Below are 19,268 nucleotides of genomic sequence, written 5' to 3' on the forward strand. Positions count from 1 at the left end.
GTATGGCAGCGCGCAGGATTGAGGAAAATGAAATGAATGGTACATTTGGAGGGAAGTAACTGAGAGGGGTGTGTGAACAAGCCCGATCTCTCAGTCTACTTTCGCGGTAAGTACTGCTCCTCGCAGACATGGCATAGCCCCTCGGGAGGTGGAATTGCACACACATCAACGACGATATTCGCCCAACGTATTTGTCACCCAGGAAATGATCGAAGACTACCGAAGGCGAAAGAGTCATTTCACCTTCATCAATCCCGAAAGGGTGGTGAAGTCCGGAAAGACTTTTGGTTCTAGCCGGGATTTTCTTCAAGGATTGGCGCGCGGGATGGGGGACGCCGCCCGAAGCCCCGGGACCGAGGGCGGGCGATCCGGAGGTGGCGAATCCACCCTTCCTGTAATTTTTCCCATCCGGACCGCCCGTGAGAAAGTGATTGGTGAGGAGCCCTGAATGTTGAACATTCAAAGGTCTCGTCCCACGTGATGAATGATCGTCTGCGCCACCCCGAACTTGGAGGGTCGCAACCCGTTGCACGGGTGTGGCGTTCTTGGGGGTTACGAGGACGGACGGACGACGTTCGTTTTCGAGGCTGCGCGTCTGGTTGGGGAATTTGGCGATATCGCGCCGTCTAAGTCCACCGCCGACGGAGGCAGCCCAACATCCGCGCAACGGGGACAGGGTGAGTTGACTCACGTGTTACGCGGCGAAGGCGAAGGCGAAGGACTGTGGTCGAGGACGTCCAGTGTCCGTACTCTGTCCGGCGAGCGCACGCCGTCTGGTGAGGACTGAGAGTTCGCCGACCGGAGATGGACAGTCCTCCGACGGTTCTCCTCGCGACCTAGCCACCGACGGCCGCGTAAACCCATCTCCTCAGTTCGAAGGCGACATATCGGCGCAGACATCGAAAGCAACAGACCTATCATCCCAATCTCATATGCAACGACCGCCATTGGCTCGCACTCACCCAGAAGATCGGACCAGTGAACGCACTCGCATCCCGCAATCCCCCCTCGTCCCCAAACCCTTCTTTCCATCTTCGCTACACCATTCGTGAATTGGAGAAAAATGCAAGTCAAAATCAACACTGGGCCCCTCCAGCTCCATGCCCTGCTCCTCCTGCTGCTGCTGCCGCCCGTCGTTGCAGAAACCCCATGCGACCCCCTGCCGATAGGTCGCTCGACCTTTGGCAGGGGGGACATGCCCGCAGTAGTGTACTCCGTAGTCTGAATATCTGCGCCTTTGTTCTGCACACGTTACATGACGATTAGTGTTTTTCTCTCTCTCTGGCTTCTGGAATTACTCCAGCGGCGTGCATTGCGTTTGCGTGCGATGGCCAGCATGGCGTTTAAAAGCGAGGCGTGCAGACAGGGCGAGAAGAGGACGGGGTCGTTTCGTTGGTGAGTGAGTGAGTGAGTGAGTGGTGCAGGCTGTCGAGGTTAGGTGTTGGTGGTAGTGCTTGATGCGTTGTCTCGCGAGGAGACGGAGCATCTGGACTCGGAATCGAAGAAAAAAAAAATCAGGGAAAATCTTCTTTAGCGATCCTGCGGGTGGGAAACTTGAAGGGATCACCGCTTGTCTTGTCTGGGCCGTCCGGGAACATCCAGTCATGTTATTCGACACCAGTCCGACGGCGGCGGATATTTCCTGGGCCTTTTGTCCCTCCATCTCATCATCGTTTACCGCTCTTGATCATCGTCGTGGGAGACCAACCAGCCGAGAGCGGAGCGCGCGAAAGCCAGACATGGGGTTGACAGCCGCTTTTTCTCCAGACTCTCTCTCTCCTCCAGCATCCATCCCTCTCCACACCGAAACAGGCACGGATTTTCGAGGTCAAAGACGAGAATACCCACTCTTGGTGCATGGCAAGGCCGGCGAGCTTCGGAGGTCGCATCCCGTCCGGTTCGCTTGACCGTCTCCCGGGAACCGTCTTCCTACCCGTCTGTTGTCTGTCAGCCAAGTAGACGGGCATTCGGCTCCTTGCGCAGTGAGCCCGGCAGGCAGGTCGGCAGGTAGGCAGGTAAACCCTGTGAGCTGATCTTTAGGTCGCGTCCTGACCTCTTACAGGCAGTCCATCACGCGCCCGCGATATATCATCATTCTTAGCAATATCGTGTGTCTCCTGCCACGTCTCTTGATGGGCCATGGCCTCATACAAGACCACATGACGATAAAGCGGTAAACAGCCTGTCGCTGTCGGAAAATCATCGTGTGCGCGACCCTCTACGTCACCAGCCCTAACGACGCCGTGGTCGGGCGTATGGGAACGAAGCCGTTTCTTCAAAGAGCCCAACCGGCAGCGGGCATATATGGGACGCAAGAGGGGGATGAAAAATAGAAAAGCCAAAAAAATAGGGCTTGAATGCGCGCATGGAAGACGCAAAAATACCCCTCCTCTTCCCTCCATCGCATCTGCAACGATATGCAATGCCATGCGAGTGCCCCGCTGGTCCGCGACGGTGGACTGGTCCGATTGAAGAGAAGAGGTCATCGTAGGGCGGTTGCCATGGACGGCCAAAGAGTCGGTGAGTGCAGTGCGCAGTGTGGTTTGCTGCTGCGCCTGTCACATTTGCGGTCTGGACCCGGACCCGGCCAGCCGGAGCAGGTTTGAATGGAGAGGGGCAGGTTAGAGAATAGCAAGGCGGGTTTGTCAGTGAAGCAAGCCTCGATAGCCCTTGCCCTTTTTTTGGGAGGGAGGAGGTGGCTTCTTTTCAGGATTTCCGGATGCTGAGGGAGGCCGAGTCGGGGCGTGGGCTGGGCGCACTTACACCAGCAAGAGGGCTCTGATGGACCGGCGGCATCGAGAGGGTTGCAGACAGGGCTGCGCATTCCCAGCTGGAGGGGTCGGTGGGCGAATAAGACGTCACTGAAGCCATCGCCGGTGGGGTTTTGGTGCGTCGTCGATGTCGAGCGGACGGGTGTGTGATGTTGGTGTCTGGAGGTCTACCTCAGAGGTGTTGGGTTAGGGGAGCAAGAGGCCCCCTTTGCGAATGCAGCACACACTTTTGACATGGAACGGGCTGCATTGAATGGACGACGAGAAAGACAGACAGAATGCAAATGCAAATGTAATGGACCCCTGAGCCTGGCCGCAGGATTAGGGATGCGGATGCGGCCCTCGTGGTGCGTTAGCGGCCCCCTCCAACGGCCCTGTCCGTCCAGCACGACTGGCCCGAGAAGTTGTTGCGCCGGAGGAAGAGGAGGGGATTCTGGCAGAGCGCCGGGCGACGTGTTCTCTGGCACCCAATCAGAGGGTATTCCCGCCCATTCATGGTCGTAGGAGCTGGGAAGAAGGGTCTGATAGGGCAAGGCGCAGATATGGCAAACACTTCCAGGCCGCGGGCGTTGGACAGCAGTGCAGCAGGAATCGGAAGAGTTGGGACGAAAGGCATGAGAGAACCGGCGGTGCGCATCATGATTCTACACCGCACACCTCGAAATCGCAAAGGTGCGCACGCCTATCCGTACGCAGCAGATGGCGCGCCGTTTTTCTCCTTCTCATTGCTTCTGCTTGGCTGAGCTCGCATTGCTATGAGTCACTGTGCGCCGACTTGTTGTTGACCTTGCCATGTCCGGAGCAACACGGTACGGTGTGGTATGGCTCGCATGACAAGGGGAATGATCTTGAATGAGGACGGTCGGAAAACGAAATGAGATGAGCCCTCCTTCTCGGTGAGAGATGAAAATTTTTCACGTCGACGCCCAAGGAAAAGCAAATTGCAGTGCGCACCACCACACACTTACACCCAGCATTTGGCGCAACCTGCCGCTTGGGCGCAGAGTCATGGATGCTAGGGCACACACAAGAGGCGCTCTCTTCCCAACATCAATACCGTTGACCGACTGGGATCAACACTGACAACAATAACAACATGCAGGGAGACAATCAGCTCCGTTGCAGGCAGCACAGGCCGGTAGACAGGTAGCCTGTCTACTACGTATGACCTGCCGACCGTGGCTGACCGAAACTTGCGGCCCACGGTGAAGGGGAAAGGGGTTGTGGTGTTCTAGAAAAGCACCATTCAAGAAAAACTTTTTTTTTTGTGGTGGGAGGAATCGACAGAAGCGAAGCAAGCGAGAGACATGCCGCACTGAAGCCCTGTATTCACAAGCCTGCGCAAGAGCGCGCGGCAGCCAGACAGCTGGGTAGGAGTGGACTCGGTGGGGGAAAGACAGGGCATGGATATGAAGGGGGGAATGGCATCTCCATCTCCAGCGTCAAGGGGACGCTGAGGTGAACGACGGACCGATGTGGAGCCAACACCAGATGCGGTGCCGACAGGGAAGCAGGGCAGGGGAGTTTCGACGACTTCATCCACCCGGCACGCTAGGAATTGCAGCCTATGTGACGCTATCTCGTCTCTGCAATGCAGGGAACAGGGAGAGGGGCGTGTCCTGAAGAGATATCGAAGCTTCGTGATTTTGGCCGTCTTCTTCTCTGAATGTGCCTGCATCCGAAGCGGCCCCAACAAGACCAACGCCTATTGACTGATGAAGCGACCCGTGGCAGTGGGTGTAGACATAACGAGCCAACATCATGGCCGTGTTGAGATACTGTACGGAGCAGAGTATGGCTGGTGCGGTGTATGGCTGGTGTTGATGATGCATTCGTATCCATGCTCAGTCATCTCGGTCAACCATGACGACGAGAAACCACGACGGCCGTCGGTGAGGAATGGAACAGTTCTGGCCGCCTCCAAGGTGAGTCAGTGTTAGTCGGGGAATGTTCTTCAGCACTGACCTCACCTGTCGCCAGCTCTCAGACGGTCCCTGGTAGTAGTGTCGTTGGACGAGATGGAAACTGCCAGGAAGGATAGAGAATAACAGACGTCGGTCGAGACATGAGGCTGGCCGTGCGAGACACAGCTGGCACGACGCGACGGCTCAGTCAGGCCGTGAGCCTCCGGCCAGACCGGGACACAACAACGGTAGTGCATATGAGCTCTTGCTCGGCTGATGGTCGCAGGCGGGAAGGTGAGTCGATTCAGTCGAGCAAAAGACTCGAGTCGGTGCAGATGCTCGTGGCATGTGCTGCCCTGCGCTGAGATGCATGTCGGGCCAAAGAGGCCACATGGGCGTTCCAGGGGTTCAAATCGCTGTTGCAGTTGCGATCCTAGGGCGTCCGGTGCATACAATTCTCGCATCGCAGCGCGGGTCCGTCTCTCTTCAGTGGCTGCATGAGCTGAAAATAATGGCACCGCTGTGTACGGGATGCTGCAGCGCCTGTATGAGTTCTGTCGTCGTGTTCCATTGCCCTCGAGGTCTCAAAGTTCCAGGTTGGCTGACAGGCGTCGGCGCCAGATCAATCCCTTGCAGCGGCCCTTTTCTTTCCAGGAGACTTTTGGCCATGTCAATAAGGGGTCTTTCCAGCCGCAATGTATGGCTCAGTCGAATGTTTTCCTTTGACTGACAGACGCGAGTCTCTCGTTCAAGGCGAATCCTTGAAAACAGTTTGATGGGCCGACCTTCTGTTCTCACGAACACGAGGTCAGTACGCTGCCCTGCCGTTAACGACAAGCATTCAGAGTTTGTGGAAAAGGCGAACTCCATAATTGACACCCAATGCCTGGGTGCATGGCTGCTTGGGCCGCAAAAGGCCAGGGTGCGTCTGGCCGGCGATTGCCTTGCCAGCGAGGTGAGTCGCAACAATAAAAACAAACCAGGATTCAAGGTGAGAGGCCAATGAATGTAGTTGGAAATTGGAGATGCCGGACCAAATGCCTGGTCCTAGAGCGAGCAATGGGCACGCCAGCCGGTGTGCAGGGAGCGAGGCAAGGTGAGACAGGGCCATCGCCAGCCTCTTGAGGAACCAACTCCCCCTTTTCCACCCCTGGCGCCGGCTCGGCTGTGCGTGCTTATTGCACAGGGGGAGGATGTTTTGACCGAGCTCACACCGCACACCGTGGTTGACGAAGAGCCATCGAAGTAGAGGAGGGTGAGGAGGAAGCGATACTTTGTTAACTCAATGGCCTCTACGCCTTGCGCAAAAGCAAGCTTGTTGGTGGCACCGGATGGCGGAGAACTGAACTGGCGGAAATGGTAACGGGGAAGAAGGCGAGGTTCATCCGGCAATCCACCAGTCCATTGTGGTGGGTTGGCTCCAGAGGGCTAAGAAAAAACGACCGAGCCAGTCGGGACGGGACTGGGGATGTGGCACCGAAAAGAGAGGGCGGGTCTGGACTTCCGGAAGCGATTGAGGTCATCACCAATCGGCTGGAATGAATCCCATTCGACGAAGCGGGGCGGCGATGGGACTCCATTCGATACCCTGGCCGGTGCCGCCGTCTTTCCGTCCCGTCGGTAGTGTACAGAGTAGTGTTGATACCTATTCTTGCCTCTTCGCGTTCGAGTCATTGGGATGTCGAGACGCCAGTAATACATGGAAAAGCCGCTAGTGATGGGTATCCGTAGCGCGTCGTACTGGATGGAGGTCGGAGCAGAAGAAAAAGCTGGAGAGCTGGGAGTATTTGATTAGCGGATTGTCAGTGATGGACAGGAGGAGGCAAAAAGGAAAGACGGACTGGTGTAGGCCATGCCAATTAAAGTGATAGAATGACGTTGAAATTGTCGTTGCTTTCGGGTTCATCCCAGCTCGGCGGCGGCCTCAGCCTAATGCAGGGGTCTGCATTGCGAAGGACGACGACGACCGTCCCAGCTGGGTGTACGAAGTACGTGCTGCTGTGGTCCTTCGGGACGATGCAGGTGGGCAGATGAAAAGCGAGGACGAGACAGGAGCGGGTGACGTGCATCCCCAAGTCCCGAAAGTGCAATTCCATCGGATCATCGTGGGCTTGCAGAAGTCGCATCCCCCGATTTGTGGAAAGTAATAAGGTAGGCAAAAATCGGAGGAAACCATCTGAAAAATCTGAAGATGGGAGAAAAGAGTACGTACCTACCTTGGGTCTCGGTGCCTTGGGCATGGACATCAGCATTTTCGACGGGAGCTTCCAAATTCTTCCATTTTCCTCCTTTTTCTTTTCCCAGACGGCAGGAGGTAAGGTACCTTAGTCATCTATTGGATTCTGTAGATGCCTCTTTCCGGGTGAGGAAGGAGGCTAACGACCTCACCTTAGGTACCTACCTAAGGCAAGGTAAGACCAGATGTAGATCAAGGTGAAGTCGCGGTGAAGTCTGATAATGCAGACCGGCTCACCTCGAATTGGGAGGGATGGCTTGACCATTGGAGAGTGGAAAAGGTCCGATGGTCCGGATGGCCCCTCTCTGCCCATACCCCGTCACCCCGCGTTCTATGTTGAAGTGGCTGCATGAGACCACATGATGGACGAACTCCTCCACTCATCGTCGTGAACCGAAGCTTCGTCACCATTGCAGGCGCTTACACCTCGGTCACTTGATTCTTCACGTTGGCAAAGTCATCATGAGGGTGTGGTGACCATTTCTCCCATCACCCGAGAACTTTCATTTTGAGCCTCTTATCTTCCCTCACCCATCACCCATCATCACCTACCTGCATGCAAGACGCACCTGTCTTCTCCCCGTTTCCCGATTCCCGCTTCAAATGTTCTTTCGTCATGTGTCTCTTGAGTGCATCAAAAAGCCTCTGAATCCAACCCCGCCCTCGACCTCGCCCTCGCCCTCGCCCTCGCCCCTTCCTCTCTCTTTCTTCTGCATTGCCCGTCGCAACCTGCCATCAACAACACCAGCAGGCAAACGCCGCCATCGTCTTCGTCTGCCTCAATCATTCATTTGCTTCGGTTGCACCATCCAGGCAGTCATATATAAAGCGGCACGTCTGTTACACCATCAAGCACAAACCTACCGCCATACGACACCAGCCCTCTCCAAGACTCCAAGACTCCAAGTCAATCACCCGCCTGTGGTTCACTGCAGCTGCAGCCATTGATCACGATTCTCTGCCCGTCGTTGGCATCCCGGTCTTGCCGAGCCCCAGCTCGTCTTTCCCGTCGCGCAGCGCCAAGCGCCATCGTTCCTGTCGCATTCCGCTCTCGAATAACACCACGGTCCGAACTTTTCATTTCTACTTCTATCCGTAGCCCGCGGCACATTTCATCTGCCACAGGACCGAGCAACCGACTTCGCCTCAACGCCGGCCAGGGGTCTTCCAACCACAATCGCAAATCCAAGGGACGAGAACCAAGGCAAGGGACGTGAAAAGTTCGATCCAGGGTTCACGCTCACGTCTCCCTTGGGCCTTGGCCCTTGACCCTTGACCCTTCCCTCCGCTGTCACGCCTATCCAGCTTCACCGAGAGCCCACCGCGCGGCCGAAACAGACAGCGTCTGCCTACTCTGTACGGATACTGCTATTGCGTACGACGCCAACTTTGACCTCAACACCATCACCAAGAATCAACACGAAAATAAGCATTCACAGGCCATTCCTCAGACTTTGACCGACGAGTCTGCATCCCTTTCGCCACAAGCATCGTCGCACGCCCTTCCTCTTGTCGTTCATCCTCGAGGAATCTCCATCGATATTGCGCCTACAGGCCACGAAATCACCTTCATGCCAATCCCATCTCAAGGTTTTCCCTAGCCTCTGCTCAGCCTACCACAATCCTCGACCTCGCCGGTACGGTGGGCTTGTGTGTTTCGGTGGACTTCACCTTGACACTGTATGATTCACCCCAGGAATCCCAACAACTGCAGCCCTGTTCGATAATCAAGGACCGGACAGCGGCCAGCCACGTTACGCCAGGGGCATCCAGCGAGAGAAAAAATTTCACCTTGAACGCTCTAGCTCTAGCGGCACTGGACCCGGTGAGAGATCCCGCTGCCGCGCCGTTCGCCGTTGGACTTCTTTTTTGTGAGGGGGGTGACTGAGGCCTGGATGCCATTTACAAATTCAATTATCCACACGCCTGTTCGTGCGAGAGGCCAATTTCGCTTACCAACCACAGTCGAAATTTCCCACACGGCAGCGCAAGCAATCACTGGGATCGCTGGACTTTTATTCCTGGGGTTCTTTTTCAAATTTTGCGCCCAGCGATTACACTAGGAACTCTAGCCGGGATCCCACGGACGTTGGCGTCGACTCATCGAAACGACAAGGCCTCCCACTCCCAGTCTTGACTCTCTGTCATCCAGCAAGACGAGCCAAGGTGTGAAAATCGATCTTCAGCTTTCTGTCCCATTCTACCCGGCGTCGACGGATATGGCAGGTTGAGATTGACACAGAAGCAACCTTCCCGAAACACCGCGGTAGACAATAGTGTGTGTCACTCCCGGAAAAGAACACTACGGGAAGAAAAAGCAATCAGCAGCCTGATACGGATACTGCTACGAGTACAGCCAGTCGAGTGTGAGCAAACGCATCTGGCCAAGGCATCGACAATACAATAGTGGCATTCTGTACTTGGCCTCGTTATTACACGAAAGAAGGCACAGCACGACCCCTATTGCGCGGATATCACTACACTGACTGACACTGGCTTGCTGCGCCGGACCAACTAGACTCACGAGACGAACGGACTGAGCGTGAGCGGCAAGAGTCATCGGCCTCATCACCATCATTCATCCTCCTCAATCAGGATTCGAGTTGGCTGAAGACGCCTGCGCATTGGTGCGTTCGACAGGCGAACCAAGGACATTGTAAGCTGAGTCGCAGTTTGCTGGCGTTGGATTCGCTGTAATAGACGCACGAAACAAAATCACTACTTCGGACGACGGCCCGACGATTGGCCTGGGACTGAGAGAAGAGCACCACCACCTCTCTCAGCGGTACAGCAATCACGAGCGACTGACATTGTACGGTGTGGCTGCTGGATATTTTTGCACCCTCCTTACGGGCTGGAGACACGGCGGAAAGATACTTCATCCAAGTCTCCTACACACACACCCCTTTTCACGGGAACTTTTTCAGATGGTTCTCCAAGCGGCCTAAATTGGGCCGGTCCATGTTCCGTGTCCTCAGCACGCTAAGGCCAGCCACCCCTGCCATCCCTGTCGGTGCAGGAAGCAAGGATCAAGGGCTTTCTCAGGCAAAAGTCCACAGTCATTCCAAGTCCCACCAAGCACACCACCCCCTTGGTCCACCATCCTGTTTCCCTCACCCTCTTCTCCTCGCACACAAAATCGAATTAAATAGCGGTTCACCCACTCCAACCTCTGATTCAGTTTCTGTCTTCTCATATTTTTGGCTTTTGCCAATCACTTTGAACGATCACCATTTAGCCTCATCCACCATCCGTCATCAAATCAGACGTCATTATTCGCTCCGCGGGCTAGTCTCTCGAAGCTACCAGCATCTTCCGCCACCAAACCCCCCAGGCCGCGAAGATTCTCAGAGCTTGGCGATCCAGATCAAACCCTTGGTCATCGACGGGGTAAACAGCAGTCATCCAACTTGGTCATGTTTGGACACAGAAGACAACACACTCCTCCCATATCTTCCGACCGTATATCAAGGTGACTTGCTTCACCTTCTTTCGTGCTTCGACACCGGCACGACATCGACGACATCTGAAACCAGAAAACCGAACCACCTCTACATATATTTGAGAGGATCGACGCAAAGAGTCATCCAGAGGACGCAGCAGCAGCAGGAGACGCTGACGTTCAAACGAAACGAAGACTTTTGGGACGCTATCCAAGAAATCGTCCAACATGGCCCACTACAACTCGCCCTATTCCGGTTCCACGCCTCGCGGCGATGACTACTACTACGCCCGGGAACGATTCCAGTCGGCAACACCAACTCCCTCTCCTCGGGGCTCTTCCGAGTATTACTACCCGAGTGCCACTCCCCAGCGACCGGCGACTCGTGCGCACTTCCGTCATGCCAGTTCCGGCTTCAGCGAATACAGCCCTCGTCCCCCGACGGCTTCGCCCCGGTACACCAGCGATGGCCATTATGCCACGGCAGATCTGAATGTGAGTAGTGGTCATCATTCGCGCAAGCACTCGTGGGCCACTCCGTCGCATCTCAGGCGCGGGCGCCGAAGTTCCTTTGTCTATGTCCGGACCTCCACGCCCCTCGGGGAATCCGACGAGGACGAGATCATTGAGGTGGATGGCCGTACCTACCTGCTACCTACGCAGTCGTCACCCTCCAGGAACAAGAGGCACTCTGTTCAAGAGACATATTTCTATGAAGACGCCGGTCGAGGATATGTCACTGATTACCACTATCCTAAGCAGACCGGATTCAGATACATTGATACTGCGTACGAGCAGCCTTCTCCCTCTCGACCCGTCCAGAGATCCACCCATGTCCGCCGCCCCTCGGGAGCCGTTCCCGTGAGGTCCGCCACCGTCCGTCCCTCCAGCTCCCAGCAGAGGAAGGCCCCGCCGCCTCGCCAGGCCACCGAGGCTGATGCCAAGAGGCACAAGATCCCCCCGGGTTACTCCCTCAAGAACTGGGATCCGACCGAGGAGCCCATTCTCCTGCTTGGCAGTGTCTTCGACTCCAACTCCCTCGGGAAGTGGATCTACGACTGGACCGTCTTCCACCACGGACAGGGCACTCCCATCACCGAAATGGCTGGTGAGCTTTGGCTCTTGCTGATCCAACTGGCAGGCAAGATCCAGCGCGCGGATGATATCGTCGAGACTGTTCGCAGCAAGGACAGTAAGGAGATCCTCGATGACTTCATCGATTCTGGCGAGCGCCTGACGGACAAGCTCCGCAAGCTCCTCAAGTCCTGCGAGACTCCCATGCTCAACGCTAAGAAGGGCGGCTCCCTCGGCAAGAACGCCGGTGTCGAGTTTGTCGAGACCCTCTTTGGTCGCGAGCGCAAGCTTGACGACACGGAGCGTTTTATGCAGGGTGTTCGTCTCTTCAACCTGAGATTCGATGCCAACTGCGATGACATCTTGCGCAACCCCACGGCTTAGAATCCTCCCCGGACACTCTGTCTGGTCTCCTTTGTCTCGTGCCCGGATGCCTTTGGACACTGGACAATCCCACCGAGCCACAAATACCGAAAACACCAAAAAAACCGATATCGAACCGACGGACGGAGTTGCCCATTGTACGATTAGGAATCTGTTGCCCGGGCCTTACTTCCTAGGGAGTTTCCTTTTTCCATCTCTATCTATGCACCAGGGATACGGGCCTGCTCTCTTATCACCATAAACATAATCCGGCGCGAGCTGTTATGCATCTGGGATACATACCAAGGATCTCTTTTCTTCGATACCCAAGATACCTACGGACCACTCGATTCCGAATCCCCTTTTGCGAATGGGACAAACGAGGATGAACTACACGAACACGTCGACCCTGTGTTGGGAAACCAAAAGCATGCTTTGATTGCGGCTACGAGAATTTTGACGGACGACTGAGACCGCATTTGCGGCTGAGTCATGGAACAGCGCTCTATTCTGGAATACTCTTTTGTGTTTGCTGCGCTGTGTTTGGCACACGAACGGAAGAACTGTAATAATTTTATTTTTATTTTGGCGAAGGACGAGTTGAACTTTTAGACGGACGCGACTTGCGAGGGTTTTGGATTTACTTGTTTATTAGCACAGCAGCGGCCGGCAGCGCCTGGAGGCGCATCGCACTTTCATGTTTGCGACTCTCAACATTGGCATAGAGTCGACATTTTCCTTCTTGAGAGAGCAGGGTGTAGGAGAGTGCTGGCATAAGATACCCCTTTTCATTGGCTCGGTGTACGCATGAGTCGGTAGTAGTTGAGAAAGCAGATGTGTATCATTCCTTCACACATTTGAAGTCGTTTTTGCGTTTTTGCACCGTGACGTGTCTTTCCCTGTGGCCCCAGTTCATCACCAAGAGCCCCCCGGTCGCAATTCACATCATCCTTGGGCCATTGCAGGTAAGGGGATCCACGTGGTTCGAAGCGAACTGTTGTCCCGCGTCCCGGCCTTCGAACGCATCGCGGTGGCCGGGGGGGTTCGAACGGCGGCCGTGCGGCCCCCCGGGGGGTTCAAAGGAGCGTTCGCGGGGCTCTTTGTGTTATGAGGTCATGCGCGGGGTACGCGAGCTGGAACCCCCGGCACCCTGGCCGGATTGTCTTCATGCGAATATCGAATCCCTCTGCCCCCTTGTCACGCAACATCATGCTTAATTGTCTGTGTCAAATGACCATGGGAACGAGGTCGCTGGGACTTTTGGGTAGAATTGGGCGAGTGGTGCGGCGGTCTGCGCGCCGCGATGATATTCTGGCTTGGTAGAGCAAGCAAGGTTAGGTGTGTCCGGGAGTCACAAGCAAAAAACAAATATGTTTCAGTGATTGCAGAAAACCTGACGGGATTCGTACAATTTGACTTGGGCGAGATTCAGCCTCACTAAAAAACCTCAACGCATGTCTCGTCACTCTTCCGTGGCGCGCGCCGATAAGTTCAGAATAACAAACATTTACGTATCAGACAAGACACAACTTCGAACATACGCGTGTCTCTTTGAGCCCGACGGAGGAGGCTCTGCTTAGGGGGGAGTGTGCGTGTTCCTTGCGCGGTAGTGGACTTTGGGCTTCGAGACATGATTCACTTTGGTTATGGAAAATAGTTTTGTTTGATGGGGGTGTGAGGTTTGTTGTTTTTTTCTATACTGACTCGATGCGCTCTGATGTTCCTCCCACCCCCCGTTTTCCGTCGGATGGTTTTGGGTCTCCGACGGGAGAGATTTTTCTTTTATCCCTTGGAAAGACGAGGACGGGGCTGGGGAGGGGAGAGTGTGGTTGGTTGGATGGATGTTGCGAGTTTACGGTCTTGGGAGTGCTTGTGCGTTTGGTTTCTTCGCAGGAGAATGAGACCTCATGTTTGCGTGTGCTGCACGGTTGACAGGATATGAGGCGCGTTTGGCACGGGGCTGCGTGTATTCGAGATATCGAGGGGAAAATGTTTGTTTTGTTTGCCTTGCGGTACCCAGCCGCCTGGCGTCAAGATGTGTGCGCGAGCGACAGCAGTCCTGTGTGAACAGGCAGAAGAGACTACTGTATGGCAGGTTCAAGGGTATGATGGCCAGATGCTGCGCTTACACGGTCGTTCACGCGGTTGCGCGTGTGTACAGACTCGCGAGGCTGGGGACGGTGTCCTGTGAATGGAAGGGGGTATCGCGGCGCGCACCTCAGATGTCAGGTTTTCGCGAGGCTCGGCTGATTGAGGATGTACTGTGGTTTCCCTTCTCAGGGGATTGTTGATTGGAGGTGTGCTTGACTCAACCTTGTGATTGTGCTTGAGGCTTCTCCGAGACGAGACCGCGGCGGGTTGTCCTACCGCTCGGTGTGGCTGGCTTTCTTGCTGGTGTGGTGGTTGCCTTCAGATGTGTGATGTGATGGAAGAGTCATTTAGGCGGTTATTTGCGGTGGTTGGAGCTCCGTTTTGGCAAGCACCTACCAGGCAGGGACAATTGTGATGGAACTATACCGGATTGGAGAGGATGGATGATGGTGTACGGAGGGGAAGCAAATTGTGTGAATGTTTGTGAATATAATGTCTTGGTGTGGGAGCACTCAATCAGGTCCTGACCGGGGGGGTTCTGTCGAGCTCGGTGTGACGAGCGTGTGATTGAGAGCGCCATTTTTGCGGTGGTGGTTGCGGCGGCGCGGGTGAACGGGCTGAGCGTTTGCTTTTCTTTTTGCTCGTCCCGGGGTTGGCGGGAGTGTGTGGCTGCGTCGTCGCGAAGAAGTAAAATATCACAAGGCTGGGAAAAAGGAGGTTTGGTTTTGGTATTTCGAGGGAGGCAGGTGGTGGTGGTGGAAGTGATGAGATGCTGCAGTGGGACGGGATGGGCTTGGAGAGCTCGGCGCTAAGGCGGCCCAATCACGACCCTGCAGCGGGAAGCACCACGTTGTTTGGAGGCATGTCTTACTCGGTTGGAGGTAGGTATACGGGATTCCTAAAAAGTGCAAGGTACGACGACGAAGCAGGCTGCGGTTTTTGGTGGTACTGTGGCTTGCGAGATGATTGGTGACGGCGTGAGGGAGCGAGGATCTCGTGAATGTGCACGATTGGGGGCCTAGATTCGCGGATGAGGGGGCCCCGGTGGTAGCCTTACGAGGCGGCGGTTGTTGTGAATCGTCGTATCATGGTACGGAATTCGCGGCTGACTGACGGACGGACGGTCTGGTGATGGGATCAGAGGCGGGAAGCCGTGTCTTGGATGGACTGGTGATGGGATTTTGGAGGATGCCGCTCCTCCCGCTGTGGTTTGAGGAGGCTGAGTCGGTCCCTTGGATGTTTGACGGCTCCCTTTCCAACGGTGAAGAAGTCGGTTGAGACTGGATAGATGCGGAGAGACATCAGTTGGTTTCTATTGAGGGGTTGATTCTCCTAGTGAAGGGTGAAGATTGGACGCAATCTAGGGATGCCTTCAGCATAGTTCCGATACCTCATCGTGGAAAAGGACTCCTTGAAGAACCCAAGTTGAGCTGACTTGTTCCCTGTGAATGAGTAAAGATTGCAGTGAACAACGAGGTTGCAGACGAGAGTTGTTTTGCACTTTTCCCGGCGGGAATGCAGGTCAGATCTGCATGACCAGGACGACTCCCGCCTTGAGCTGAGGCATTGCATCCTCTGGAGAGGCTTTAAAATTGCAGTGAAATACACAAATCGGGCAATTCGAAAGACGGGTAGGTAGGCTTTGCATTCTCTGCCAATAGCCAATGATGTTCGTTCGTCTGACAACTGACCAGATCACCAAGATGACATCGTCAACTTCAAAGGCAGGGGATAGCCGTTCGATATCGAAGTGGATAAAACCCATCGTGAGGTGAGCCCTGTCGAGACCCATCTGTCGAAAACCACAGGGGATATCTGTTCCTCATCGAATCTGGAAGTGTGGATAGCCATATCGAAACCAGGTGAGGGGGAAGCACGATTGAAGGAGGGGAAGGCCTTGGAAATGCGCCTCTATCCTTCTCAGATCCCAGACTTGCTTTCCTGTTCACGTCAAACCGGCAACTGACATCATGACCATGGGATCTCATCCTTTCCGCCCAGGAACCAACACAAGTCTCTGAGATGGTTTATCTAGTGCCTGGCTCTAACCGCCGTTCCGACCCAGAGATGTAACCCCCAAACATCTCAAAAAAGAAAATGCCACAGTTGCATTCAAATGTCTCGCAGCGTCTGCTCAGCCCTTGATTACCTATCTGACACTGAATAAGCTGACCACCTACTATCTCACTCTTACTCTCACTCTCACTCACCTCGCACCGCAGAAGAGGCGCCGCTGCCGTGTTACTCACTGCTGCTACCCACCGGTGACAGACTTTGACTGGCTTCCAGCAGAGATAATCCCGACCGCAGCGTTCGTGTGCAAATGAACCGCAGCGCAGACATGCAATATTCTCTCTGTACTGCGCGAGAAGCACAGCGCGGCACAGCAACATCATCCGCTGCGCCGCGGTCTGCAGTCTGCAGAGCCAGATGCACCTCGATATTCTTGGGGCGGCCGATTACAGACCAACTTTGCGTCATTTCCGCAACCCATGTTCGGACAGGTTGTTGGTTCGTCCTCTTTCTCTCTCTCTCTCTCTCTCTCTCCGCTTCTGAACCCTGAACCTACCAGGGCAGGCATGCCTTCGACGGTTCGCCGTGCTGCTCTGTGTGTCGGCCCGTCCCCAAGCGGACTGGAGGGTGGGTGTTCGGACTGAACCGTCACTTGTCATCATCAATCCAACCAACGGGACGTGAGCTGCGCACACCACCACCTCGATCTCGGTCTGCCCACGATTCCCTCCCTGCCTTCCGCAGGTCAGGTCTCTTCTAACCGCCGCGGCCGCGCTGAACCCGAGCCAACTGTCTCTCGTCGCACGGAACACGGCGATGAAAAGATTGATGATGCTCTCGTACGGCGGACAGATCTCAACGGTCTCTGGACTGGGCCCGCGAAGACCCCCGTGATAGGCCTCTCTGCCGCTCCCCGCGCCTGTCCGCGCCGCGTTTGTCCGGCCGGCCGCCGCGGTGGGCTGCTGCGTTGTTTCTTTCCAATCCCTTCCTCCCTCCCCTGCCAGCCCGGGATGCCACATGCGAAGGAGAGGAGGGGTAACGCAGCATCTTCGAGACGAGAACACCCAACGAAACGAAAGGAGGTGGGTAGCAGCAGTTGGCAGTTTGCGGACGTGTTCCTCCAGCAGCCCTCTCTCTGCCACCCACTGCTATTCCTGTCCCCGTTAACGTGGTGCTACAGCGGAGTTTCCTCCTGCACGGCGTTTCGTGTCTCCCTGGAGTTAGTTCACCTTCCAGGCGCAGCTCCCAAGATGCAGCCCAGCCCCGGCGGCGTCAAACCCAACTCAAGAATACTCGCACCGCAGTAGTGTCGCTTTCTTCTCGGATATACGTTCAGCTCGTGATACCACTCCCGCGCGGTGGCTCAAATGAGGCTTCGGTCCAGCTTCGGGAGACAGGAAGGCCCTCGTGAAAGAAGACGGCGATCACCACCAACCTGGACTCCCCGTCCTGTACCAATACGGGCGACAACGTGCTCTCCACGCCGCCCGAAAGAACACGCCTCTCATGCACGTAAAGTCGCGGGGGCCACATGGAAATGTCGAGAGTGGCCCGATCATGACCAATGAGCATAGTACGCATCGTCAAGGGGGGGGCGTGGAGGTTGGAGAAGAGGTACTTGGAGTACTTCGTGCCGACCAAGAGAATCCTCCCACCCCGCTATTTTTGCTGTGCTTATCCTGCCTTTACCCCGCGCCATGCACCTTCGTTCGCTTCTTCACGAGAGGCTGGTTCTTCAGCACTGTGCGTTGGTTTGGGGTCCGGTTTCTTCACCGGCGGCATGGCAGCTTTCGGGGGCGGGAAGAGGGCTGACTGAATGACTGACTGACCGACCGGTTCGGACTCGACGCGAATCTGGCTGCCTTGGGTCTGCTGGATCGTCGTCGGCAGTCACCAACGGGGGGCCATATGCATCGTTGATCTCTGCAGAGTCGCTGTCCTTCCCTTACCGCGACGGAGGTCTTTGCCCGGCGAACTGAATGAGGTCAAGGATGCAGTTGTAAGTAAGCATTTCGGTAGAACATGGCCAAAGCATCCGCATGTCGACGGAAGAAATCCGATGAAGCTGGAAGACCAGGACTGAAAAAGAAGTCGCGCTGGCATAATCACTAGATCTGGACTGGCTTCCGCCAGCGCATACGTAAATAGTTTGCTAAGATAGCCGCCAATCTGGCCCTCATCTTTGCGATCGCCGGCGCGTTCAACGGCGTCGATTTCCAGCCCCCGCCGACCCCCAAATACCCTCCCGACGCGGCCATTGACGAATTACGGCGCTTACTTCCACACGCTCGAGCTCTCCGCGCCGGCCTTCTTGCCCTCCTGATATGTGTCGCTCAACGCGTTGTACAGCCCCTTGACGCGCTCCGTCTCCCCTCTCCAGCGAGCCCTCTCCTCCTCCGGCAGCTCCCCCACCAGATCCGCCAGGCTCCGCGCCGTGAAGAACTTGTTGGTCCGGTTGTACAGCTCCCTCCTGCCCAGCGCCTCGTCCGTCTCCCCCGCGGCGCGCACGCGGAACACCTCCTCCAGGATGTTGATGTCGTGCGGGATCGCGAACAGGTCGCGGCTGTCCTCGTAGGTGAAGAGGTAGTAGACCTCGCGGAAGCCGGACCAGGCGATGCCGCTGAGGCAGAGGGAGCAGGGCTCGTGGGTCGCGAAGAAGAGGCAGTCGGTCCGGGGCGAGGGGCGCGTGGACGGGTCCGGGTGGGTTGTGGTGAAGAACTGCTGGATGCAGTTGATCTCGCCGTGGAGGAGGGGGGAGGCGCGCTCGTCGTTGGTCGCGACGGTGAAGGGCTCGAGGGTCGCGGAGGAGACGATCGCGGCGCCGAAGAGTTTGCTTCCCGAGGAGACGCCGCGCTGGGTGAGGGGTACGATGCGGTTTTCGGTGAGCTCGAGGAGGGACGAGAGGAGGGTCTTCGGGTCGCGCTTGGGGAGAGGGTCTTCGGCCATCGTGAGGGTCGGTCGGTCGCTTGAGCTACCTGAGGCTAGAAGGTTGGCTGGCAGCTAGAGTGGTAGTGTGAGTCTATCGCGAAAAGCCGTTTTGCTTCACTCCATGGATACGGGCCTGGGGCGGTCCTGGTTCTGCTGGTGGTTTTTATCGCCGTGATGCTTATCACGGCGAAGAAGTGGCGCCGACCTCCTGCTATCGGAGTCGTCCGTAGTGCGTATTGCCGTCCATAGCGTCCGGTCGCGGCGACCTCCGCTTCGAGACGTTTCCTGTTCGGAGCTGATGAGTCTGAGGGATCACTAGATCGGCCTCATGGTCGCGCTTGTGTAGTTGAAATGTTCTGGTGTCCGATGAAGATGTCCAGAGAAAGCTGTGCTTGCCGAACGAGGACCTGGAGGAAATAGGCGGTGGACGAGGTGCAGGCGGTAAT

General features: G+C 55.9%; 2 protein-coding genes across 2 annotated transcripts; one reads left to right on the forward strand and one right to left on the reverse strand.

The window, feature by feature from the left end:
- Positions 1-10,581: 10,581 nt before the first annotated feature.
- Positions 10,582-11,811, forward strand: CkaCkLH20_04147 (vegetative cell wall protein gp1; the record flags this gene model as incomplete). Its single annotated transcript, XM_038886866.1, has 1 exon — positions 10,582-11,811. The coding sequence occupies one exon, from the start codon at positions 10,582-10,584 to the stop codon at positions 11,809-11,811; it is 1,230 nt and encodes a 409-aa protein (XP_038747570.1).
- A 6,357-nt stretch (positions 11,812-18,168) lies between these two features.
- Positions 18,169-18,840, reverse strand: CkaCkLH20_04148 (cytidine and deoxycytidylate deaminase zinc-binding region; the record flags this gene model as incomplete). The annotated part of the gene is made up of 1 exon (XM_038886867.1): positions 18,169-18,840. One exon carries the CDS (start codon positions 18,838-18,840, stop codon positions 18,169-18,171), a length of 672 nt encoding a protein of 223 aa, XP_038747571.1.
- Between the last annotated feature and the right edge of the window lie 428 nt (positions 18,841-19,268).

This window comes from Colletotrichum karsti, assembly GCF_011947395.1.
Source record: "Colletotrichum karsti strain CkLH20 chromosome Unknown Scaffold11, whole genome shotgun sequence".
Taxonomy (NCBI): Eukaryota; Fungi; Ascomycota; class Sordariomycetes; order Glomerellales; family Glomerellaceae; genus Colletotrichum; species Colletotrichum karsti.